The sequence below is a fragment of the Dermacentor andersoni genome, chromosome 2 (genome assembly GCF_023375885.2).
Source record: "Dermacentor andersoni chromosome 2, qqDerAnde1_hic_scaffold, whole genome shotgun sequence".
Lineage (NCBI taxonomy): Eukaryota > Metazoa > Arthropoda > Arachnida > Ixodida > Ixodidae > Dermacentor > Dermacentor andersoni.
The window spans coordinates 213,646,357-213,672,772 of NC_092815.1; the positions used below are offsets into that span (position 1 = coordinate 213,646,357).

Sequence of the window (26,416 nt, forward strand, 5' to 3'; positions counted from 1 at the left end):
GCTTCGGCAAAGCTGCTCTTAAGCAGGTATGACACCCGCCTACGTGCCTCCTTGAACGATACATTTTCTTTCACTTTGATCGTGACAATTTGTTTTTCTTTTTTCCAAGACGGGCACGACCGCGAGTACGCGGCGTGCTCTCCGTGACAGTTTACACAATGCAAATAGTTCTCGCAAGCTTCAGACGTGTTCATGGGCACTGCATTTCGCACATGTTTGGCGGCCTCGGCAGCTCTACGAGCTGTGGCCAAAATGTTGGCATTTGAAACATCTGAGGGGATTTGGCACATACGGCCTAACACGGAGCTTGATGTACCCGGCCTCGATTGACTCGGGCAGGACACTTGAATTGAAGGTGAGTATTAGGTGTTTGGTCGCAATTTCTTTACCATCTCGCCTCATCTTAATTCTTTTGACATTCATAACATTCTGTTCACTGAAGCCCTCCAAGAGTTCAGCCTCAGTGAGCTCCAGCAAATCATCGTCCGAGAAAACGCCGCGGGTGGCATTCATCGTGCCGTGCGGGGTTACTACTACTTGGATCTCCCCAAAGGATTCTAGTTTAGGCAGTTTCTCAAATTGCTTCTAATCGCGGAGCTCGAGGAGGTGACCGCTAGCCATCCTCGACGCCTTATAACCGGGTCCAAAAACTTCGGTAAGAGACTTCGATACAAGGAATGGTGAGATTGTTCGCACTGGTTTAGCTGGTGTTTCGGAACGATCACGTGGAAGCGAGGAAAAGATTCTTTTTGCCGACCAAAAAATTGGAATACTTCATCGGTGCGCCCTCTTTTCTGGGGGCGATCAGGGAGTGGGGGGCAGGAGCTACCCATAGAGATATGTGATATTTCGGCAGTAACGCCAGCCACCCACCGTGGAGTCCTACAAGGGGACGCTGCAGGACCTGTGAAACACGGCCTGCAAACGCCAGCTGTACATTACCACTATAACCAAATATGAAATAACCTAGTTTGGCTATTCACACAAGGTTAACCCTTGCTGCCTGGAAAAATTGGAAGTAAAGGGAAGCCAGAAGAAGACAGGACAGGTAGAAAGTAAGGGAAAGACGAAGGTTGCAGGGAGAGAGAGACAGGAAAAGGCAACTATCGATTTCCCCCGTGTGGGTTAGTCCGGGGGCGCCGTCTAAATGAAGCACAGGCCAAAGAATGATGATGATGATGATGATGTGTTGTGTTTAGTGGCGCAAGGGCCAGGTTTGGCCAAAGAGCGCCATGACAAGTGTTAATGTTGATGTACTATGGAAGATGTGACTTGGCTGTAAAGTGGCCTAAAAATAGTCGCTGTAAAGTGCGTAAAATCTACGTGCTATAAAATTATGGCGATGATTAATGACGAGTACTATGAACATTAAAATCCATCGTAGAAGGATGATGCAAATTATAAAACATATAAGATGGTAAAATTACTTGGAGCACTGCTGCCTCGCCAGAGCCCTTGAACCACAAGGGCCTAGAGGCATGTGCTATTCAAAGTAATTATCATAGCGCCATCCTCTGAAGAGAGGAGACGCTACGAACATGTGGGGCTAAAAACATGAAACACAACATCTTTCAGATAACTTAGAACTGCGACGGTGTCAAATAGCGGTTCTGGGCCGAGTAACATTACTGGATGAAGGGGGATCTGCTGGCGGTATGCTATGGGAAAATGTTTCTTTCTTTCATATTCGGCTTTCCGACACTCCAGAAGAACGTGGAGGACGGTCAGCCTCTCCCCGCATCTACCACAGGTTGGAGGCTCGTTTCCAGTGAGTAAAAAGTTATGTGTGCCAAATGTGTGTCCTATTCTTAGACGACAGAATAGGACATCTGTCCGGCGTGATTTTGTTACGGAAGGCCAGAATCCTAACTGTGGCTTTATCACGTGGAGCTTATTATTTGTTTCCGTGTCCCATAGGCGTTGCCACTGGTTCCGTAGTTTCCTCCGTAAGAAGGGCTTCAGGTCTGTGACAGGAACTGCAGCGGTGTGATTAGCAGAGTGTGATGCAACTGACGTGGCCATCTGGTCCGCCACAACGTTACCTTCGATGCCCCTATGACCTGGCACCCAGCATATGATGACATGCTGATTACCTATATAGGCTTTACACAGAGCAGAATAGAGTTCGTTAATTACCGGATTTTTGTGGTTAGAGAATGCCATCAAGGCCTTCACAACACTAAGGGAATCCGTATATATGACTGCTTTCTGGAGTTTTGTTTTTCTGATATGCATCACAGCCGACAATAGTGCGTAGGCCTCAGCCGTAAAGATACTAGTTTCCGCATGTAGTACATCGGTTTCCGAGAAGTATGGCCCGACGGCTGCGTAGGACACCCTGTCGTGTGACTTTGATGCATCCGTGTAGAACTCCGTGCAGGAGTGTTTGTGCTGGAGTTCCCGGAAATGCATTTGGATTTCAATGTCTGAAGCGTGTTTCGTAACTTGCATGAAAGATATATCGCATTGTACGAGCTGCCACTCCCAAGGAGGTAGCAGCTTGGCTGGAGGCATTAGGCAGAGCTCGAGGAGTGGGACATGCATTTGATCACTAAGCTCCCTCACACGTAGCGAGAAAGGCTGTCTTACTGAGGGACGATTATGAAAGAGTGTAGCATATGTCATATCGTTAACGGTATTGAAACATGGATGTTGAGGGTTAGAGTGGACTTTTAGGAAATAACTTTGGCTGATGTATGTTCTTTGAAAATGGAGTGACCACTCATTTGATTCTACATACAGACTTTCAATGGGACTTGTCCTAAAAGCGCCCGTGGCTAAGCGGATACCTAGATGGTGAATAGGGTCTAGCATTTTTAGCGCACTTGGGGCGGCAGAGTGATAAATCACGGCACCATAGTCTAGTCGTGATCGAATGAGGCTTTTATAGAGGTTCATTAAGCACTTTCTGTCACTACCCCACGTAGTCTGGGATAGAAGTTTGATTATGTTCATTGTTTTTAGACACTTTTCTTTAAGATGTTTAATGTGGGGGACGAAAGTGAGTTTGTAGTCAAGTATGACACCTAGAAACTTGTGCTCTTTGTTTACTGGTATCTGTTGTCCACACATTTGTAAGCAAGGATCCGGAACTAGGCCTCTCTTCCTTGTGAACAGCACACAAGAACTCTTTTGAGGATTGATTTTAAATCCGTTTTTCTCTGCCCACTGTGACACCTTGTTCAAACCATGCTGTACCTGTCTCTCGCAGACAGTGAGATTGCAGGATTTGAATCCTATCTGTATATCGTCTACGTAGACGGAGTAGAAAATAGCTGGTGGTAAAGATGCACGAAGCGTGTTCATTTTGACGACAAAGAGCGTGCAGCTGAGTACGCCACCCTGGGGTACCCCAGTTTCCTGTATGAATGTACGCGACAGTGCAGGACCTATTTTCGCTCGAAATGTACGGTTCTCTAGGTAGCTCTCTATAATATTTAACATATTGCCGCGGATACCTAGCGCGGAAAGATCGCGCAGGATTCCGTACCGCCAGGTTGTGTCATACGCTTTTTCCATATCCAGAAATACAGATAAGAAAGATTGCTTGTGCACGAATGCATCGCGAATGCTCGCTTCGATGCGCACAAGATGATCGGTTGTAGATCGCCCTTCCCGAAAACCACACTGAAATGGGTCAAGCATTTTCCTGGACTCTAGGAGATGCACGAGACGGCGATTGATCATTTTTTCAAATACCTTACAAAGGCAACTTGTCAGGGCTATCGGGCGGTAACTTGCAGCTGAGGAAGGATCTTTGCCTTGTTTCAAAACCGGGATCACTATAGCTTCTTTCCATGCAGTCGGGAGGTATCCCGCAGCCCAAATGGTGTTGAAAAGTGTAACTAGTGTAACTTTGGTGTCTTTATGTAAGTTTTTGATCATTTCATACATGATCCTGTCAGATCCCGGTGCAGAGCTCTTGCATGCACTCAAGGCAGCTCTCAACTCGGCAATGCTAAAAGGACAGTTGTATGGTTCATTCTGTTGACATTTTCTCATGAGTGGCTTACTTTCTTCTATTTGTTTATATTTCAGAAAGGATTGCGAATAATGATTTGAGCTTGATACACTCTCAAAGTGCTCCCCAAGTGAGTCCGCCTGGTCTTGTAGGGTATCGCCTTCTGTGTTTACCAAAGGGAGGGCATGTGCTTGTCGCCCTCTTATCCTATTGACCCTGTTCCAGGCTTTCGCCTCATCTCTGAACGAGTTAATACTCGATAGAAACTTCTGCCAACTTTCTCGTCTGGCCTGTCGGCGGGTTCGCCTACCTTCGGATTTTACTTTTTTAAAGTTAACTAGATTCTCTGCAGTGGGAGAAGCGCGTAGCAGCCCCCACGCCCTGTTCTGTTTTTTACGAGCGATCCTACAATCGTCGTTCCACCATGGGACACGCCGTTTGCAGGCCAAGCCTTTTACTTCTGGTATGCATTTAAATGCGACATCTATTATGAATGCTGTAAAAAACTCGACTGCAGCGTCAATTCCTAACGAAGACAGGTCAGCCCATGGGATACTAGTTAGAGATCGAAATTTCTCCCAATCAGCTGTCTCAATCTTCCACCTAGGAGCGTGTGGTGGATATTCGTTTTCTTTATGTGATCTTAGCAGTATAGGGAAGTGGTCGCTACCGTAAGGGTTGTCGGTAACTTCCCATTCAAGTTCAGGCAGTACAGACGGGGAGACTATAGTAAGATCTATTGACGAAAAGAATCGGTTTGCAAGAGAGTAATATGTGGGTTCTTTCTTATTGAGAAGGCACGCTCCGGAAGAAAAAAGGAACTGTTCAACAAGACGACCTCGCGCATCTGTACGAGAGTCGCCCCACAGGCAGCTGTGCGCATTGAAATCGCCAAGAACAACATAAGGTTCTGGCAATTCGTCTATAAATGACTGAAATTCATGTTTGTTTAATTTGTAGTGTGGGGGTAGGTAAAGTGAGCAAATGGTGACGAGTTTATTAAGGAAAACAGCTCGAACCGCTACTGCCTCAAGGGCCGTTCGTAGCTGTAAACGTTGGCACGCTACGCTTTTTTGAATTATAATTGCGACACCGCCCGATGATGCGACAGCATCATCGCGATCTTTCCGAAAAGTAACATATTGTCGGAGAAAGTTTGTGTATTTTGATTTTAAGTGTGTTTCCTGTAAACACAGCACTTTTGGATTATGTTTGTGGATAAGTTCTTGCAAATCATCAAGGTTTCTAAGGAGACCTCTGACGTTCCATTGTATGATTTGTGTATCCATATTTAATGTAAATTAGTGCTGTGTGTACGGAAACGGAAAGATGCCTTAGATTACAGAGCCCTTTCGAGGCCCTGTAATAGGCGTTCTGTTCTTTTTGAAGCGTTCAAGCGATTCTCGACGCTCCTTAGGCGCTTGGTGCGCCTTGGGGACAGGTGTAGTGTCCATTGCCTCGTGTGAGACGCCGGACAAGAGCTCTTGCGAGCGAGAGGTTTTCAGAGGGAGTCCCGCCTTGGAGGGCAAGACCCCTGCGCCCACCAGCCCGGAGGTCGATGGGGCTCCCTGAGGGATTTGGCTGCGCTGGCCGTCGCCAGCGCTGGAAGGGGCCTCGGAGGTTGGGGCAGCCTCGGCTGCACCCACCTTCGGTGTGGATGGTCCCTTCTCCTCGGTTGACGGAGCAGCGCTAGCTGCAACCGCCGCGGGGGCAGATGGCGTAACTGCCGACTCACTGCCTGTGGGTCGGACAGCCGCTGGAGGCCGTTGTGACGCTGCCCCCTTACGCGCCACATCGGCAAAGCTGCTCTTAGACAGGTATGACACCCGCCTACGTGCCTCCTTGAAAGATATGTTTTCTTTGACTTTGATTGTCACAATCTCTTTTTCTCTTTTCCAGGACGGGCAGGCGCGCGAGTATGCGGCGTGCTCGCCATCACAGTTGACACAATGTGGAGTCTTCTGACATGTTTCGGAGGAATGTTCAGTGTCACTACACTTGGCGCATGTCAGCCGGCCTCGACAGTTCTGTGAACTGTGGCCGAACCTTTGGCACTTAAAGCATCTCAGAGGATTGGGCACGTATGGCCTAACACGAAGTTTGATATAACCGGCCTCGATGGACTCGGGGAGGACACTTGAACCGAAAGTGAGTATCAGGTGTTTCGTATTGATCTCTTTGCCGTCTCGCCTGATCTTAATTCGCTTAACATTTATGACATTCTGTTCACTGAAGCCCTCCAAGAGTTCAGCTTCAGTGAGCTCTAGCATGTCATCGTCCGAGACAACGCCGCGGGTGGTGTTCATGGTACGGTGCGGAGTTACTGTTATTTGGGTCTCCCCAAAAGAGACAAGTTTGGGCAGTTTCTCGTACTGCTTCTTATCGTGGAGCTCTAAGAGAAGATCACCACTTGTCATTCTCGACGCCTTATATCCTGTTCCAAAAACTTGAGTTAATGTCTTCGAAACAAGGAACGGTGAAATGTTACGCACTAGTTTGTCTGGGTTTTCTGAGTGAATCACATGGTATTTAGGAAAGTTCTGGACTTGTCGTCCGAAAAACTGAAAGAGATCTTCGGTGCGCCCTCGTTTGTGAGGGCGATCAGGGAGTTTGGGGAAAGAAGTTTCCATGAAATATATAAAAATTCGGCAACAGCGCCGACCGCCCACCACGGAGCCCAACGAGGGGACGCGGCAGAGCTTGCACGCAAGTCTGCACGACGCCAGTCGTACGCCGTCACTATAACCGAATATGGTGTACCCAAGGTTGGATAGCCACACAGGGTTAACCCTTGCCGCCAGGAGAAAAGAAGTAAACAGAAGAGAGAAGGAGACAGGAAAGGTCAAAAAGTGAGGGATAAAGACGAAGATTCGAGGAGGGAGAGACAGGAAAAGGCGACTGCCGATGTCCTCCAGGTGGGTCAGTCTGGAGGTGCCGTCTATGTGAAGCCGAGGCCGAAGAGGTGTGTTGCCTCCGCCGGGGGGCCTTAAAGGTCCAAACACCCAGCATCGGCTCAACCCCCAGGATCCCCTTTTCCCCAGACACGGCTAAGCCGCGCACGGCTACACGCGGGAGGGTCCAACCCTCGTGTGCTCGGGTCCGTGGTGTCGCAACACACCAAACGCCTGCTGACGCAGACGCCCCTGCGGGGAGGCCAAAGAAGTGTGCTTCCTCCGCCGGGGGGCCTTAACGGTCCGAACCCCTGGCATCGGCTCAACCCCCAGGATTCCCCTTTCCCCGGAGACTGCTAAGCCGCGCACGGCTACAGGCGGGATGGTCCAAGCCTCGTGTGCTCGGGTACGTGGTGTCGCAACACACTTAACGCCTGCTGACGCAGACGCCCCTGCGGGGTTTCAGTATTCTATATGCATGAACTTTCTTCTTAAGAGTGTACCTATGCATATAAGTTCGCGCACTCATTAGACGAAAAAGTTAGGGCAGAATCTCGCCTTTAGGGGAATTGTCATATACTACATAACATTCTTTCTAACCATTAGATTTGAAGCCTCTACAGTACCGAAGAACTCGAGACCGTCTCATTCTAAGAAATCAACTTCAAAGAACACCACGCACACTACGACGCTTATTCGAATTCATTTTGCTACCTTGTGCTTGGTTAACTAATTTTTTTTTTTTTTTCTGTAGTGCTTTTGTTCTCGCATAATTTGTCCGCCGACAATCTCGCCTTAGTGTAAACGCGCCCTCTCGAGCAACTTGCCCCTGTTGTTGCAGACGCTATTGTCTGTTTACTTGCGTTATCCGCGTAAGCACTCGCCTGCGTTCGAATTGTGCCTGGGTGAGGCCAAATCGAAACGTGCCAAGCGTCTGAACGCGCTCCCTTGCCCTCCCTTGCATGCATACGGGGCGTAATGATTTCAACATCGGGCTGCGGCACCAGAAGCTGTGCGTTCAAATCCTGCCGTCGGACAATTACAGCGAAGCTGTCCATAGCTAGGATGCCGGGATCTGTTCGTGGCGTTACGTCGACAGAAAACTATCACCATCTATGGTTGGTACCCCCAAATACAATTGCTCATACCCCCTGTAGGGCGGAGGCCATCATGAGCACTCGGCAAAGTGAACAGTGCATACATTTTTATGCGAAGCATATTACTAGAGCTCAACCCAGCTCCTCAGGCGCGGCGGTGTCGCCTTCAATGACCTTTGACCCCATGCCATACCACGTGACACCGTGACGTCACGACAGAGGAGAAACGGGGCTCCAACTCGCGGCGTCGCGGCGTTATATAAACAGCTGCGCTTGTTTCTAGGTGGCTTTGGCTCAACTCTTGCAAGGTGGGCTGGGTGGGAATCGAACCAGGGTCTCCGGAGTGTGAGACGGAGACGCTACCACTGAGCCACGAGTACGATGCTTCAAAGCGGTACAAAAGCGCCTCTAGTGAACGCGGTGTTGCCTTAGAAACGAGCTGTTTCTAAGGCTCAGGCGTGCGTCGCTTGCTCAGGCGCATATTTCGTTGCCGCGCCGAACGCTGCGTTGCTCGACGCTCACCGCGTCCAATGCGGGGCGCGTAGTCGCTGCGCCGTAGCCCATTGTCTTACACCCCTTGGCGGGTCGACGGGAACGCTGTCGCGTTCCACTCTTGAATGCGAAGCAGAGTAACGCATGAGTTGTTTCTTCGTCTAGCCGAACCAAATATAGCCAAGCAAAAGCAGTTCACCAGGCTAAACAGTGGTTCAACAACTAAAATAAAGGCTAGTATGCTTCGCATCCTGGGCTTAACCTTAGCTAAGCCACAGCCATATTTTTTTTTATTTATTTAAGATATTTTCAAGGCCCGAAGGCATTACAACAAGGAGTGGGTGAACATAACAAAAAGATTGTGCAAGATGCAAAGACATATTCAACGTGGCGTTTCATGAATGCTGGTTTTGAAGGTGTCGGTATCCAGGATGGCTGCAACGGTGGCGGGAAGGTGGTTCCAATCTTTGCTTGTGCTAGGGATGAATGTATTACTACAAAGTTTAGTACGTGAAGACGGCACACCAACTTTGAAACTGTGGTCAGAGTGAGTTGATATGTATGACGGTTGGGTGATAAGCTGTTCAGTCAACAAAGGGTTGTGGTGGTAGATCTTATGGAATAGCGAAAGGCGGAAGCATCTACGATGGAAAGAAAGTTCTTACAAGTTAAGTGTTGTTTTCATTGAAGTAACGCTAGCATGTCGGGAGAAGTTTGATAAGATGAAACGCGCTGCACGATTTTGAATGGCTTCTATGCTGTTTATAAGTGTAATGTTAGCCGGGTCCCAAATGGGGCATGCGTATTCAAGTTTGGAGTGAACTAATGTTTTGTAGCGAATTAGTTTCAGTGACGATGGTGCGGATGAGAAGTTTCGGCTCAAATAGCCCAATATGCGATTGGCATTGCTACATATAATGTCGACATGCATGTGCCAGGAAAGGTTGCTGGTGATGATTTAGTCCAATGTATTTGTGCGAAGAGACAACTGAGAGAGGGCTACTATTGAGGAAATATGTATGCAGATTAGTAGTATTGGTACGCTGTGATACGCGCATGCACTTACATTTGCTTAATTTAAGCTTCATATACCATTTGTTACACCATAACAGAACGTTATTAATGTCGTCTTGAAGTTTACCAGAATCATTGAGGTCAGTAATATTATGATATATAACGCAGTCATCAGCAACAAGCCTAACAGTTGAAAATTTCACACAGGAAGCAAGATCATTAATATAGATTAGAAAAAGTAGAGTACCTAGAACCGACCTTTGCCTGACGTTACCGCGAGGGGCGCAGACGACGAATTGTTCGCGATTACGTATTGTGTTCTATTAGTAAGATCGTTTTTAATCCAGTCCAGTACTAGCGGGTCAATGTTAAGAAGACTAAGTTTATGGATTAGTAGGTTATGGGATACGGTATCGAAGGCTTTAGCAAAATCGATGAAGATACAATCGGTGTGAAATCCTAAGTCGGTGTTAGAAAAGAGGTCGTTAGTAAAGCAAGCTAGTTGCGTTTCGCAGGAGAAGGATTTCCTTCTCCTGCGAAACAAAGAGTTCGTCTCAAGAAAATCAACTATGTGGGAATATATTATGTGCTCCAGAATCTTACAGGGAATGCTGGTTAGTGATATGGGACGGTAGTTTTCCGGACAATGTGTGTTACCTGATTTGTGAACAGGAACCACCTTCCTCACCTTCCAGTCGCTTGGTAGTGATGAGCAGTGTAATGATTGTTGGAATATCCTAGAAAGAATAATTGATGAATACAGTTCGGTACACTTGAGTATTTTTAATTAATTTCATCTGAAGACCTCAGACGAAGATATTTTCAAATTACTGATTAGTTTTCTAATGCCCACCCAGTCTATATGAATTGAATCCATTGGGGTATCATAAACTTTCGTTGAAGGTGGCAAAAGCATTGGTGCTGCGTCATGAAAAAAGGAAGCAAAGATATTATTAAAAATTGTGCAACACTGATCACTTTGAACAGGGGTGTTAGATTGGGACAATCGTATTGTGGCTGGTGTATTACCACGAACAACATTATAGAATTTACGTGGGTTGACGTGTAAGGGTGATGGTAATGTAATGTTAAAAATGGTTTGCGTAGTTTGGGAAATGGCGCTACAATATTCATCGTTGATGCGGTGGTATTTGGACCAACGAATCGAGTGGTTAGATTATTTTGCGGAACAAAATAACCGTTTTTTCTTGTTCCGAAGACGGCGCAAGGCGGCCGTAAACGAAGGCGACTGGGGATTACAGTGTACTTTTCGTTGGGGAACATATTTTTGATTTATTAATCACAGTTTGCACTTATAAAGGCACCAGTTTTCTTCAAGTGTTCGTTGATCGAAATCGGACATCCTTGCATCCATAAAATGATCCATTTCTTGCGCAATTTCGGGAATATCAGCTTTGGAATAATCGCGAATTGTTTTAACCTTCTTTGTATAAGAAAAGCGTGTTTATAATCAAACTGCAGCAATGAATGATCACTCATCCCAGGAAGATAAGTTACGGAGGAAACTAGGTCGGGGGTAGCAGACAGCACTAAGTAAGTGTGTTAGAAGATGTTGGAGTGACTCGGGTTGGTTTGTGGACCAGCTGTGTTAAGTCAAAGCACAAATTTAAGAATTCAATGGACTCGGCTGAAGTACGCTTAAAATTAACACAGTTAGTCTCCCATATTATATCTGGAAAATTAATGTCCCCCAAAGTAAATACCGGAGAGCTGGGAAACCTAATAATAAATTTGTTAAGGACATCATGGAAACCTGCACAAAATGTAGTGGACGAATTTGGTGACCTATAACATGCACAGAATATAAAGAGACGGTCTGAAATGCTCACGCGCACACAGACTAATTCTAGGGGTGATGTAATGTCAATAACAGATGAATTTAGGTTATCTTTGATGGCAATCAAAACGCCCCCTTCTGAACGGATATCGCGGTCGCACCTGTAGATGTTATAAGCGCTTTCACAGTCGAATATTTCAGTGTTCTTTATTTTCGCGGAAAGCCAAGTTTCAGTAAGGACAATGACGTCAGCGGAGCAAGAATCAATATTTGAAGATAAAGCTGTTCGCTTGTTGGAAGCGCTACGCACATTAATGAAAAGAACAGACACGCTATTTTGACAAGGTCGACTTGAAAATAGCTATCCAGAATGAGAGGAAGGATTGTTAAGACCTGTGGCATCATTATTTATATCAGTGGTGAAATCGGAAGAATGAAGTTCGCAGATAGCATCGGTGACAGAAGAAGACACATAGGTTTTTTTGTTCATGACTAATTTATTTGTCCGCAAAAAAAAAAATGATTGTCCCCTGGCTTTTCCGAATTCAGTGAGTTTCTTTCGAGATTGGCGTGTGGCCCTGCAGAAATCTTCTCCCAGCGATACCTTTGTGGCCTTTAGTAGGCCTTTCAGTGACAGGATCTTTTCTCTAGTTTCGAACGATAAAAACTTGATAATAACGGGGCGAGTCTTGCCCACCGCAAAAGAGCCAAGACGATGTGCCCTAGCAATCGCTTCATCAGTTATTTCTAATTTTAGATGGTTTTTAATAAGATCGCGCACAAGGATTTCAATTTGTGCCCATATTTCCGAAGCCTTATCAACAACCCCATAGAACAAAAGGCTGTCCCTCCGTGATCGATCCTCCAAGTCGTCAAGCCTTGATTTTAATTCATAGTTTCCTTGGAATTACGTTCCTTGGAATCGCGCACACAACATACAGAACAATATACGTTTCAATAAATAACGAGCCCGAAACAAGCATTCGAACCACATAATTGATGATAAGGCCTTCCTACGCCTACATGCAATGCGAAGCACGTAGCGCTCACGGCATACGCTTCCCGCTAAAGATTACTGCTGCGCAAGTTGCTGCGGCGACGGCAGCTTGACTGCAGCATAAGAAGCAGGGAGTGACCTAACTACACTTCTGTACCAGGGGCGTAGCCAGGGCTTGTGGGCCTAATGTGGGTTTAATGGTGTTATAAACATTTGATGCCAAAGGTGCATTGACTTTTCTAAAGTTCTACATCGGACGACACAACGACACAAGTCAAATCAACACTATCAGACAAGTTGACAAAGCACGCAGCGACACCCGATGAGACGAAGCGTTGTGGTCCTTTGTGGGGCGGACCTTAGGATTCTGTAATCTGTGAATCTGTGATAGCGCAACATGTTTACTTGCCTTGTTTGACGTATTCTATGCGCTGAATTTTTCTTAGATACGTAGATTTATTCCATATTTACACGATTATTTCGAGGTTTTGTGTATACGTTCAGTGATCTTTGTTTTCATTGACACTTTTTTGCCCTTTATCAAGCTGTGTTTTCATATTTGTATATTTCATTCTTTCTTCGCATTGCTAATGTACTCATATTTTGCAAACTTTTGCTCTCTATATGTGCTCTCTGTCGCGACTATAATTCCGGTGCAGTTACTCACAACACGCAACCACTGTCAGCTGATCCAGCGCAATACATCGGAACGAAGGACAACGTCATTGATTGGTTCATCATTGGCTAGTTGGTTCATGCTTGAATTAGAAAAGGCAAGGCGCAGAAGACCAGGACTCAAGATGAAACACAAACGACATGACCGGCGCCGCTCACAGCGCCGCTCACAGTTGTGAGCGGCGCCGGTCCTGTCGTTTGTGTTTCATCTTGAGTCCTGGTCTTCTGCGCCTTGCCTTTTCTAATTCAACGTCATTGCCATTTTACCTGGTCGTTGCATATGCACAAAAATATACACAAGGTTCTTAAATGACGAAGTTTTATTAAAACATTTGTCCTCAACTTGTTGATTTCATGGCGTTTACACTTTTCATATCAGCGGAATACAATGCGTTGCTGGTTTCGAAATTATGCAGTTCTAAAGTTCGTGTCATATTTTCTGTACTTATTAAATAGACAAAAAAAGGTGGAAGAATTGATATCAGTCAACTCGGGCCATACTTTTGTGACATACGAGTATAAACATTTCTGAAAATATGCGTACTTCACTTGACAGTGCGTGGTGTTCAAGAATTAGTGTGCAGCGTCTTTGACAATGGCAATACACTTATGAACCATGTATTCGATTCCTCGACAAATTCTATAAAGAGGAGGACGAGGTGCAACGTGAGCCCCCCCCCCCCCCCCCCCCCCCCCGTACGAAACTGCTGGCTAAGGCACTGTTATCGCGCGTAAACGAATAACCTGCCTAGAAATGGGCTTGTGTTATGACAGTGATATGGGCCGGCCACGTATTGTGAGAACTCCTATAGACCAGCGTGCATGCTTACGAGGAGCAGCGAATTTCTCTTCCCTGGTCCACTCCTTGTAAGTGCACGAAATAGGGTCGCAAGCCAAGTCGGAAGCCTCGAGGCATCTTAGCCTAATCATTAGTGAAAGTACAATTTTTCAAACTCATGAGTTTACAAAGTCACGAAGCCGTTGGAAGCCAGAAGGGCGAATTTTATGCCATTATATTTATTAACCATTACTCCCATGCTGGCGCGCTATAACGTAAAACTATTCCAAACTTTTCTATTCCAATTCTGCTATCGGCCCTCCACGATTGGTCAAAAACTTTTTTCGACCACCCCCACTTCACCTGTCTGTCACGCGACGTCACGAAAACCGCGATAGCTCCCCATCTGATATGATGTGTGTTAGGCCGCTCATCTCTCGAGCATGCAGAATGCACAATACATGTCATCAAACAAGTAAGCACACGATTGCGGTTCCTCTTACTTGAAGGTGTTTGTTGTTGTGATGTAATTAGGCCAGGGTGTGGCTAGAAAGTTCATTACGTAATCGCGGCAGTGATTTATCGTATCACTGAGCGAAAATCAGCCCAGTATACTCTTTAGGGGGAACGTGTTAGGCCGCTCATCTCTCGAGCATGCAGAATGGACGGTGTAGGGCTGCATGATTGTTTTGTATATACTTTTGCAGTGCCGCGAGTTGCCCATGCGTTTTGTGAATAGGGAGGCGTCCACCCCCCAGCGCGTCGGGCAGCAGCCGTTTCTGTTTTTGAGGGGTCGGACGGCCCGCGTGGTGTCGGGTGACGAGCCGAGGCGCGCGCCGGGGGGGCGCGGTGCGAAGGCGGAAAACGGATTCGGAGAACTTGCTCTTACGCGCGCTGTGTTGACATTCCGCCGATAGTCATAATAGGGCCACGCGGACAAACCTCGAGCGGGACGGTGGTATACGCGACATTGTGGCGCCGGCTCCTGAGTACCCTGCTGGTTAGAGACGCAGCTGCTAGCAATGTTGACCACGCGCTGCGCGTACGGAGCGGGGGGGGGGGGGGGGGGTTCACGCCCCTACGCATTCGGGCGGCAGCCACGTGCATCTTGTTTTGAGCGCTGAGGAGAGCCCGCTTGGTGTCGTGTTACAACTTGCAGTGCGCGCCGTAGAGAGGGGCGCGGGGCGCATGCGGAGGCCGCGTTCGGAGAACTTCGTTTAAGAACACTGAGTCCGGGTGCCGCCAGCGGTCATTATTTTTCTACAAGGAAAGACCTTGAGGGGGACTGCGGTACGCGGTGTTGGGACACCAGCGCCCGAGCCCCCCGCTGGCTAGAAACGCCGCTGAGGTGCGAGATGGCCGCAATAAATCGTGCGTGCCTGGCGTGTTTGCCGAGGCCGTCACTGACCACGTGGAAATAAGAGAGGGAGACGAAGTTGTGGGAAGAAGGAAAACAGGGTTGTTTTCCAATGCATTTACTTTTGAGAGTAAGCCCATCCCTTTGGGTTGTGGCTTAAGAAACTGTCAACTCTCATTGGCAACTGCTTCCGTGGGATGGGCTAACGACCCTACCGCCCCTTTTCTTTGTCTCTTCCAACTATAACAATCGAGACGAGGTGCTTGGTCCTTAGTCTAGGCTGTAATCACTAAACCTGATCGAACAGTAAGACTCCGTACGATGTAACGCTAGTCTGGGCCGTAACCACTTAGTGGTAGAACAGTGAGACTCGGTTGCTCGTATGTAGTGACAGTTGTCCTAGGCTCTAACTTAAGAAAAAGTAGAAGAGTAAGGCGCTGTTGTGTGTTTTGTATCAGTGTTCTGTTGCTAACTCTGTATTTGACTGTGTAAATATTTCCGTTGCAATATATCTTCAAGTTTTGTTACCTCCAACCTGCCTCCTGCTTCATCAACGCCGATAATCACCTTGAAGAGACTTTGGTCGATTTCAAGGAGAAAAGAACATAGCAAAAACTTAACTATGTGTACACACTGATTATGCATGATTTGACAGAAAAATGAAAAACAGTTATTTCTGATTCGACCCCTTATCGCCATTAGCCCTCGGCTATTGGTAAAAAGTTTTCGGGCTGCACCCACTTCACCTGCCTGTCACGCGACGTCACAAAACTGCACAAACTCACCGCGTCGAAGTGACGTGTCCGCAATAAAGATGCATTAATATGCCGAACAAAACTGAATTTTCTTCGGAATAGCCGCAGGCTGCCCCGTTCCGAAAGGAATAAAAGATGGCTGCCACCGATCGCTGAGACGCTGGCTACTCGCACCTGCCGGAGAGCATGGGTGTATTTGCGTATAATAAAACTTCTTGCGTGGCCGTGTAACGTTTTCGACCACTTTCCGCACGTTTGCCACCTCATTCTGCCAACTCCTCTTTGCTGAGGGTCAGTTTTAGCGTCATTCTAAAGCTTGTGCTGCATCTGGCCGCGATTTTCGACCAGCCACAACAAGCTAAGTAAGGGAAAGCCGACCAATCGCAGACGCCGGCACCACCCTCTTCATCCGGTTATCGATTTTTCAGTGCACTGGCTCTGCCCCCGCGGATCCCTCTCCACTTGAGCGTTCTCCTCGCCTCTTGTCAGCCAATTACATACGACAAGCCGCTCAGTGTAGGCAATGTTATTCGTTTTTCAAGCAAACAAAAGTGACCTCCTATGGACGAGGAGAGTGTTTGATTGGTCTGTAAAGACAACCCTGTGGGGGACCGCCCGGTGCTTTCGTCGGTGGTTACGCAAATTTGACGTCAGGAGATTGGAATAGAAACATATTGGAAAAGTTTTACGTTATAGGGCCCCTGGTTGACAAAATATTGCATCAGAGGTTCGTCCCCCCACAAGTAGGTGGCACTAAGCGTCCGGAAGTTTGTACGCTTGGCTTACAAACTTCTGTACTTCCATTCTGAAGGAGAACCTCAGAATGGCTTCGGAAAAGGTAGGCGTTTAGATGATAACTTATTTGTTCTTACTCAGTGTATTGAAATATCAAAAGTAGAAAGCAGACCGTTAATGTGGCCTTTTTATACATTACAGAAGCCTATGACAACGTAGACCGCAACATTTTGTGGGATATTCTGGAAGGGGAAGGCTTACTATGACGATTGTCTACAGCGTTTGAGAGAGATTTATCTAGAAAATAACGTTTGCGTTGAATGGGAAGTGATGAGGAGCGAGGAGAAAGTTCATATTAACAAGGGACTGAGGCAGGGGTTCCCTTTATCCGCGCTGCTTTTTATGATGTACATGGTGAGGATGGAGAGGGCGCTACAAGGAAGCAATATCGGGTTTAATCTCTCATACAAACAGGTGGGTACAGTAGTAGAGGAGCAGCTTCCAGGTTTATTTTGTGCGGACGACATTGTGTTGCTAGCTAACAAGAAAAGTGATTTGCAACATCTGGCTAATATCTCTGGGCAGGAAGGCAACAATTTAGGTTTGAAATTTAATGTAAGAAAATCAGGTATTATGGTATTCAATGAAAACAGTGAACAGACAGTGGCGATACAGGGCCAGGAAATACCTCGGGTAACAGGATGTAAATTCCTTGGTGTATGGATAAACGAAGGCAATATATATATATGGAAACACAGGAAAAAACATTAACAGTCAAGAGGAAGAGAAATGCAGCCATAATGAAGCAAAGAGTGCTATGGGGTTACAATAGGTACGAGGTGCTCCGAGGTATGTGGAAAGGTGTAATCGTTCCAGGAATTACTTTTGAAAAGGCGGTTGTTTGCTTTAAATCAGGGGTGCCATCAGGAACCAAATGTCAGTGGGTCGCCTCGCATTGGGCGCTCACGCGAAGACTGCAAATGAAGCTGTGCAGGGTGATATGGGCTTTACTAGATTTGATGTGAGGGAAGCTCGCAGTAAAATTGAGCATGAAGAACGACTGAGGAATATAGAAGAAAGTAAACGGGCTGGGAGAGTGTTGAGGTATCTGTACAGGAAAAACATTGATGCAGAGTGGAGAAAAAAAACTAGGAATTTTACCAGCAAGTATGCGGCCTGTAGGGTGGGCAACATAGCAGCAAAAACGGCAAGCGGAAAGTCAGTCAGGCTGAAATAATCTCATGGGTGGCGGCAATGGAAAAAAAACTTGCCAAGAGTAACTACTTAACAGGAAAAAACGAAATCAGGAAAGAAACAATTTATAATAACTCAAAGGGAAGCTCATTACATTTTGAAACGAGATCGGGATGCCTTAGAACACGCACGTATAAAGCAAAATATAAGAAGGAAGAAGAAGCATGGGCTTGCTGCGGTAAAGCTAGGGAAAATATGAAGCATGTTTTATTAGAATGCAAGGACGACTACCCAGCAGTCGATTTAGGCACCACAGGCCTCGCTTGAGGTCAGCGAGAGCAGTGAAAAACTAAACATGGCCTAAATAGGGATTAATAAGAGGCGATTGGAGGATTGGTGGAAGAATAGTAGGGAAACGACAAAAAACAGAGGCATACAAAAGCACAGTTCGCAATACGGGATCAGAAAATTTGGTTGTGGGAGTTCATAGTGTTTTTTTCTTATTTTATTGTTTAACCTAGGTAGGATATTAAGAAGTATAATGGCGACAGCTTGGTGGCGCAACCCGCCGCCCCGTTCCAAAGGGGATGCTCATAACATACATACATCCATGCATCCATCCATCCATCCGTCCGTCCGTCCGTCCGTCCGTCCGTCCGTCCGTCCGTCCGTCCATCCATCCATCCATCCATCCATCCACTTGTGTATTCACATAAATTTACCTATTCAAGCTTACATGGTGGTACGGACTTAAACGAAACGTGAAGACGAACGGAACGGAGCAGAAGCTACGCTAGGGATCTAGTCAAGGAACGCCACGCATTAAAAGTTGGTGCGGCAGGATAAAAGCGCTGTGGTTGTGACGTCAACCACTTGTCGGACCCTGGAAATCCTGTGCATCAGGTACCACTTTCCCTTGCGATATTACGTTGGAGCAATCGGCAGCTTCCTTAATGTAGGTTCGAAGAACGATGACAAAGAATTCGAATACATCACACCTGGCTTCGCACTGTCGCGCAGGCGGCTGCTAAACCTTGTTATTGGCTACAGTGTTTTTGAATGCGTACCAATCAAAAAAGTATAACTGAAAGTTTTCAGAACAACCAAAATAGTGCACGCATGCCAGAAGGCTTCTTCTATTGCATTATCGGAGAAAGAATATCATTATTTGCTTAACAGCTGCTCTCACACCACATATTAGGCTTTTGCATTTTTGTTCCTTTACGTTGAGCTCGATGATCACGGGTTTATTTAAATTTGGAGCTGTTATTATTTGCACAAGTCGTTATCAATACATCTGTGTGTGTGATCTTTTCGAATAGGGTACGCCGTTGAGAGTTCCTTCTGCATTTCGTAAGTATGACACGTATTACGCCCAGCTGTTCATCCTGCTGCATTAAGCATACATTATGATGACTCCGTAATATATAATTCGATCGCCTGTGTGTCGATGAGTGAGAGTTCACGCGTGTCGCCTTTTCAGCAATTAATCTGCTCATGAGGCCTGATACAAACGTTCTCTACCGGTTATATGTTCAGCCATACCTATGGCACAGTTTTTTGTCCGAGATGATGCCGGAAGATATGCGCCCCACGAACTCTCCGGCGCCGTAGCACGAGAGCAGTAAAGCAGCCTGCAGCTTGGAAAGGCCCCGGCCCATGCCGTGGTCCACGACGGTCACACTGAACATGACGAGGTTGTAGGCGAACACCACGCCCGTGAAGACGATCACGTAGTAGATGGGCCGCCGCAAGAAGCTCAGCTCATCCCCACCCCGACCTTCGGTCCGGCCTTCCTGCACAACCAGAATTATGAATGCACTATACAGGAAACACATGTGCACACGAGCACTTCGGGGCAACAGAAAAGTGATATGGGAAAGCCTCTAAGACAACCTACTCGTAGCAGAGGTTGCACTGTGTAGAAGAGAGGAGGCAGAACGTGTAAGGTGATAATAATTGGAATCCTTCAATGTAGCAATATTAACAGTAATCAATCAATCAAACGTTTCTTATAGTGAACAGAGGAGCCTTCGTCATGGTGCACTTTAAAAGAGATACGCTAGACAAAATGTAAAGTGAAAGCAAACGAGGAGACAGGCGCAAAGCGGAGTTAATTATATAAGATGATTATCTACATATAGAAAAAAACACAGGGAATGAAGTAGGAAATTTGTCAATATAGGCATATGAATAATTACGTTTTTCTTTTTTCAGAGTCGAGCGCCATAGCGTAGTCTCTAATGCAACAAGGTTGCGCAGAAAACGCCGAATTCTGCCTAGTATGCGTTTGCGGCAAGAAAAAAGTGCTCATAATCAAGAAGCTTTGGACAATGTACGGCGCCACGGACTACATTATAGAGAAGAAGAGGGTCTGATTTCACACGTCCTGGCTTCAGAGGTGTGAGTTGAGGTATACTTCAGAGGGCTGCATTATGGTCGCCACAACGGCGAAAACGGTGCTCAATTGAAAATAGAAAAGAATTATTTGTGGACGCGGACAATGAGGTATGAATTTGATTTGCGCGTACCACGCTCATCTACAAAGGCACACGTGAGTAGTGGGAGGCACACAGTAGAATTTGATAAAGGTAACAGGGGAGTGGAAGTCATACGATATATGACAACGAATACCAAGTGTGCGAAGGGAACGTTGTTTCTAACATTTGGCGTGAGGACAAGCTTACCGTTTTGTCGCAGCGCACCAAGATGATACATTTCATCGACACTTGGCAATGGAGCATTCTGAAGGGTGTGTGAAAAAATGCGCATGGCGTGTTTCCAGCTTAAAACTTAATACCATAGTTTTGGAAGCATTTAAGTGTAGCGTAATATCTTCGCTCAAGTTTAACAATGAAAAATCTATTTTCGAGCTTTCTGCAGTCGTGAAAACTGTTGACAGTATTACATAGCTTCAACTTGTCAGCATAGAGAAGAATGAAGAGCGGTATTGCTGTTCAAATGTCATTTATTAACAGTAGAAAGAGCAGAAGGCTAAAACATATTCTTGAGAAACTCCGCTAGTGACCTCATAGATGACAGATCTCGGTCAATTAATGCCATTGAAGCATGGTATATTCTTTAGGCAATTAAACATCAGGGCAGTTACCAACGAAGGTCGGTCCACTTGCGTGAGATTTCCAATGAGGAGCTCAAGGCTACATCAAATGCCTTACTTAGGTCAAAGTAAAGAGCGTGCAATTGGCTCGTAATACGTACCACACTGGAAACTTGTGTCATAAATGTGACCAACTTCGCTGTTGTGCAGTGCCCTGATACAAAGCCACGCTGTTCATCTATTACAATATTGTCTGCATAACAGAAAGCAGAGAATGTAATACAGATTACAGATACAGATACGTAATACAACACAAGGAATAGATATGGACCGGTACTTAGTAACGGCACTTCCAGCATCCGATTTGTGCACGGGTACCACTCGTGCTATCTTCAAAGTACCAGAAAACGTGCTATATACTTTAGAGAACTTTTGAGAGTACTTATGAGAAGAGGGGCGAGTATGCTTCCGTACGTCGTAAGCAGTGCAGGAGGAATCCCATCAGCGCCATAAAAAAGGGAAGCTTTGAGGCACTTCATACGCTTCAAAACAAGGTCATCATTGACTGATAGGCTACACACTGTACCAAACTAAGAAGGAAGGCTACTTGCAGTAGAATAATCTTTTGATCCAAATAAAGAGCAGAAGTTCTGCGCAAGGGCATCAGCAATGTTTGAGAAAACATCCGTGCTTTCATCAAGAGAGAGCACGTAGCGCCAGGAATATCTTTAATTACGTGACCTGCTGGCTTCAACATGTTTAACCAGGTCGTAGCGATTATTGCTACAATAAAACTGGCACAGACAACGACAGCTTCTAAATTGAAGTTAAAACTTATGAGGCCTGCTTGCTTGGCGTTTCTGTGTGCACGGCTTTTCAGTTTTATTACCGTTTTAGTTCTTTAGAAAACGTATGAATGAAACAAATTTTTGAGCATTCTATTAGGTATCATATGCTCATATGATTTTCAGTGACTTTCATTGACAAATTAACCTGTTCATAAACATCAGCTGTCCCATCTATGATCGACCAGTCAGCGTTTTGAAGGTAACTGAGACTCCAAGCAAAAAAAGTTGAAGCTGTGCTTCAGGGGTGGAATTGACAAACAAATTTTCGCGTAAGTCTTAAGAAGAAAGCGTATTCACAAAGCTAAAACTCTTCGTAAGATCAGATGCCCGCCTCCGCAAATAAAACCGCACTAATCGAAAAATATTCCTATATGTAAGGGTAGCACAGCTGAAAATTTCAGTACTTCCGCGAATGGTAAGCGCAAGTAGATTCACAAAACCTAAACAGCCATCGGAGATGATGATTTAAGAACAAATTTCTACGATAGTTGTGTAGCAGTCCTACGAAGATAATTATGTCTATCTGCGCCGTTCGAGCTGACGCGGGTAAACGTTAGAACGCGCTGTTGCGGCTCACTGGCCAGAGGCCACAACTGATATCTTTGTGGCGCGCTCTGATTTGCCATCGCAAAGTGCGTTGAGCTGTTTCAGTGCATAAGTGTATTGAGCGTGCGTTGCTAAGGAAGGCAGTAATATTAATGCTGTGCTGCGAACTTCTGCCTAATGTCTGATGGGCTGTTTCCGTATGAGCGCAATTAATTGCCGGAAATTTTCATACTCGTCATGGCACTCTACTGCATGTTAGCAGATCGAAGTGTAGTGTGAGTGCCTTACAACCGTCAAATTTGCCATTGATGTGTTTTGTGCACTTCTATCGGTAATTACTTAAACGATATTGCGCGACACAAAAAAACCGACACGGACGTGAGAGAAGACGGCACACCAAGCGCAAACTTTCAACTAAGTTTATTGTGCAACTGCGTCGGTTTTTATACATGGCAGGCAGCGTAGATCGCGCATGCGCTTACAAGGAAATGAAGTGCGAATTCATGTAACATGGTTACGAGTCATGTGATGCCGCGTCCAGAAATCTTAATTCTTTTTCTGTGAGAGCCAGAGACGGGAAGCTTTTGTCGGGAAGACGGGAAGCGTTTGTCCTTGGCTGGATATCCTAGGGTGGTGCTAGTGTCTGTCGCGGAACGCATTTTAAGAGAAGCGCGATCCAGTACGCAGAAGTTAGTTGCCGATGCCCCTCCCGGCACACGCCCTAAAGTAAGTGTCATACCTTACATGCACGGGATATCCCACAACTTGAAAAAGATTGCTCCAAGGGCGAATGTAAGAGTTCTTTTTTCTGCTCCCAACAAGCTCGGCAGGCTTTGCAGGCTGACGGATCCAAATGCCGTCCCTTCTGATAAGTGCAGAAAGCATCACCGCAAAAAGTTTGTCGAGTGTATCCACCGGGTGGTGTACAACCTCCCGTTTTCATGTGGGAAGAAATATATCGGACAAACTGGGCGTTGCCTCACTGATCGGCTCCGCGAACACAGCAACAATGTAAAAAACGGCTCTGGTGGTTTCTTGGCGATCCACTGTCGCGATCATGGATGCAAGCCTCTTGAGGATCAATGCACGATTGTTTCACGTGGCAGCACGCAGCTCAACCGTGAAATGTCTGAAGCGCAGATGATCGTGAAACCGGGTGACACCTGTGTTAGCTTCCCGTCTCTGGCTCTCACAGAAAAAGAATTAAGGTTCTTGGACGCGGCATCACATGACTCGTAACCATGTTACATGAATTCGCACTTCATTTCCTTGTAAGCGCATGCGCCATCTAGGCTGCCTGCCATGTATAAAAACCGACGCAGTGGCACAACAAACTTAGTTGAAAGTTTGCGCTTGGTGTGTCGTCTTCTCTCACGTCCGTGTCGGCTTTTGTGTCGCGCAATATGATTGAAGTAATTGATTACCAACTTGCCCGGAATGCTGCTCTCATCGGTATTTGTTCTTTTAGTATGACCTTGCGCTTGCCCGTAGGGCTGCGGATGTTTATTATTTCCAACGCTATGAGGCTATATATAATTCTTCATGCGAAATAAAACAACGAAAAAAGTGCCTAAATGTTTATAATTATCAAAACTTGTTGCTGCTGCACAATTCGTTGTCGTCTTCCGGGCTGTTAGCCTTTCTTCTATTATATAGCTCACAGTTTTAATGCCCACGGTTTTGCTCGTTCTGTGGTCTATGGTGTGAACCAATGTATGTGTACGACGGATGGCAATCCTGTCTGTGATGTAAACCGGGACGTCAGTGCGATCACATAAAAAATAAAGTCACGTACCACTCATTAATACGAAAACCATGTTTGGACTGGTTTTACATTTGGACTGCTTCAACAAGAGTGAAGCTTTGAAATAAAACATCCGTCACGAACGAAGCGAATTGTCGCATTAGTCACCCCCACGCACACACAGATTTACATTTATACAATCACTCTGAGGAGTATCACTGGGGACACTTCGTTTTTGGTATAAAAAAGCGCACAGCAAAGCGATCGTAAAGACGCCACTAATATTTTTGTTTTGTATGCTCAAAGCAAGTCATCATCATCATCAGCAGCCTCGATACGCCCACTGCAGGGCAAAGGCCTCTCCCATACTTCTCAAACTACCCTGGTCACGTGCTAATTGTGGCCATGTTGTCCCTGCAAACTTGTTAATCACATCCGCCAACCTAGCTTTCTGCCGCCCCCTGCTACGCTTCCCTTCCCTTGGAATCCAGTCCGTAATCCTAAACGACCATCGGTTATCTTCCCTCCTCTCAAAGGAAGTAACAGGCAACAAAATGCCAAGGGAAGACAACACGACAAAGAAAAGCGGCAGCAGACAACAGGCATCGCCATCTTATGATTGGGTGAAGATGCTTATTCGAAACCCCAGACTAACATCAGTGCTGGGGGAAATGACGTCACTCACGTCTTTCAGACGCTTCGTGCGATGTTCTTTCTATATTTTCCTCCTCCCACTTAGGAAACCCTTCGCTGGCGTTTGTGAATTGTGCGCAAGAATTTTCTTCCAGCCGGCCACAGTCTTACGGAGCTCCGCGATGCTCTGCAGTAGTCAGGTAAACATGACGGGTGAAAAAGCCGGTCACAGTGGCCTTCTATCGCGAAATGAACAATGTGAAGCGTGCATGACGCTAATCAACGTCACTAAAACGTGTGGTATCAGCAAGATCAGCGTTTGCTCCGCTCGAATTATGCTGCCTCGTGCGCTCTCCCGGCTGTGCAGAGTTCGATCATTAATTCTGTGCATTTGGACGAAGCGACCACATTTGTGCGCAATTAGCTGTATAAGTACGTATCTTATGCATTGTTCTGCGTGACAGAATGAACTTTACATCAGGGCCGTCGTGCATGTAGCGTACAGCTCAGAACTCCACCATAATGTTTTTGCTACCATATTCATGTTCAGCCACAGCGCGAGTATCGGCAACTTCTCAGGCTTCGACTTTTCCTCAGTGATAGTTCCGGCTTAAGATGTTTTAATTACCCTAGAGAAAAGTATTCAAGTGTTCAATAAGTATTCAAGAGAATAGGCTGGCAAGGATTAAGAGCGATGATCAGCGGCGAGATATCTCACCAATCTTGAGCTTGCCGATAACACTGTCCTGCTCAGCAACGCTAGGGACGCATAGCAACAACTGATTGAGGACCTTAACCGAGAAAGTCCAAGAGTAGGTTGAAGTATATTATGCAGAATAAACGTTGACAGTCACTTTAGCGCGCGCTGAGACGACGAAGGCAAAAGCCAGTGCGCTCACGAGACATGTATTACATTACTTGACATTTTTATTCTAATGCGGTACCTTCTATTGTTTTCTCCCACTAAATGTCGTGGGTTCGAGTGTATTACTTAACTCTACCTTAATTAACGGTGTCTAAATTAACTCCACCCTAACACCGAAGATCGTGGGATCGACTCGTACCAAAGGTCGTTCGTTCGAGTGATTAACTAATTTTATCTTAACTGTACCTTATTTCACTTCGGTTTAACTAATACCAAAGGTAGTGGGCTCGACACTCAGCCTTCACAATGTCAATTGGAATCCAAATTCGAAAGGCCGGTTCACCCATATCTCCATGTTGGGCCGTGGGCTCGAGTGCCTTAATTACCTTCGCCCCAATTAACACCAAAGGATGTGGGTTCGACTCCCACCAAAGATCGAGGGTTCGACACCCTAAGAACTTTGTTGCAATGATGTTGGAGATCGGACTTTTCATCCCATCAGCCGTCTAAGGCGCTCACCTTAATAATATGCGGAAGACAAAGGTGATGTTGAATGACCTGTCAAGCAAACAAGAATTTATCTGTTGTATGTACAGGAGTAAGTCTCTCTAGGCCAGTTACTCACAGGAAACATTGATGATTAGACGGAAAGTGCATGAGGATGAAAATGGGTCAGAGTGCTTACGGCGGCATTAACAAAACATGACCAAGAGCTCAACGTCTTCCGTTGAAAGCGACAGTGCACAATCATTCCGTTCTTCAAGTACTATCATATGGGGCAGAAACTTGGACGTTAACAATGAAGCTTGAGTATAAGTTAGGCACCGCTAAAACAAGCTGCGGAGTGAAAAGGTGAAGCCTAACGCTAACAAAGAGGTAGAGGCGGTGTGGATCTGAGAGCAAATGGGGGTAGTGGTAGTTGAAATTAAGAGGAAGAATAGTAGCTGGGCAGGCCACATAATTCATACGGAAAGTAAT

The 26,416-nt window shown here is 46.1% G+C and overlaps 1 protein-coding gene across 1 annotated transcript in view; it reads right to left on the bottom strand.

The window, feature by feature from the left end:
- LOC126540154 (monocarboxylate transporter 12-like) overlaps positions 1–26,416 on the bottom strand; it is a 117,618-nt gene that overhangs the window by 35,744 nt on the left and 55,458 nt on the right. Inside the window, exon 6 of the mRNA XM_050186941.3 lies at positions 19,290–19,536. Within this exon, the coding sequence (XP_050042898.1) occupies positions 19,290–19,536 (247 nt within the window). The remainder of the gene's footprint in view (positions 1–19,289; positions 19,537–26,416) is intronic.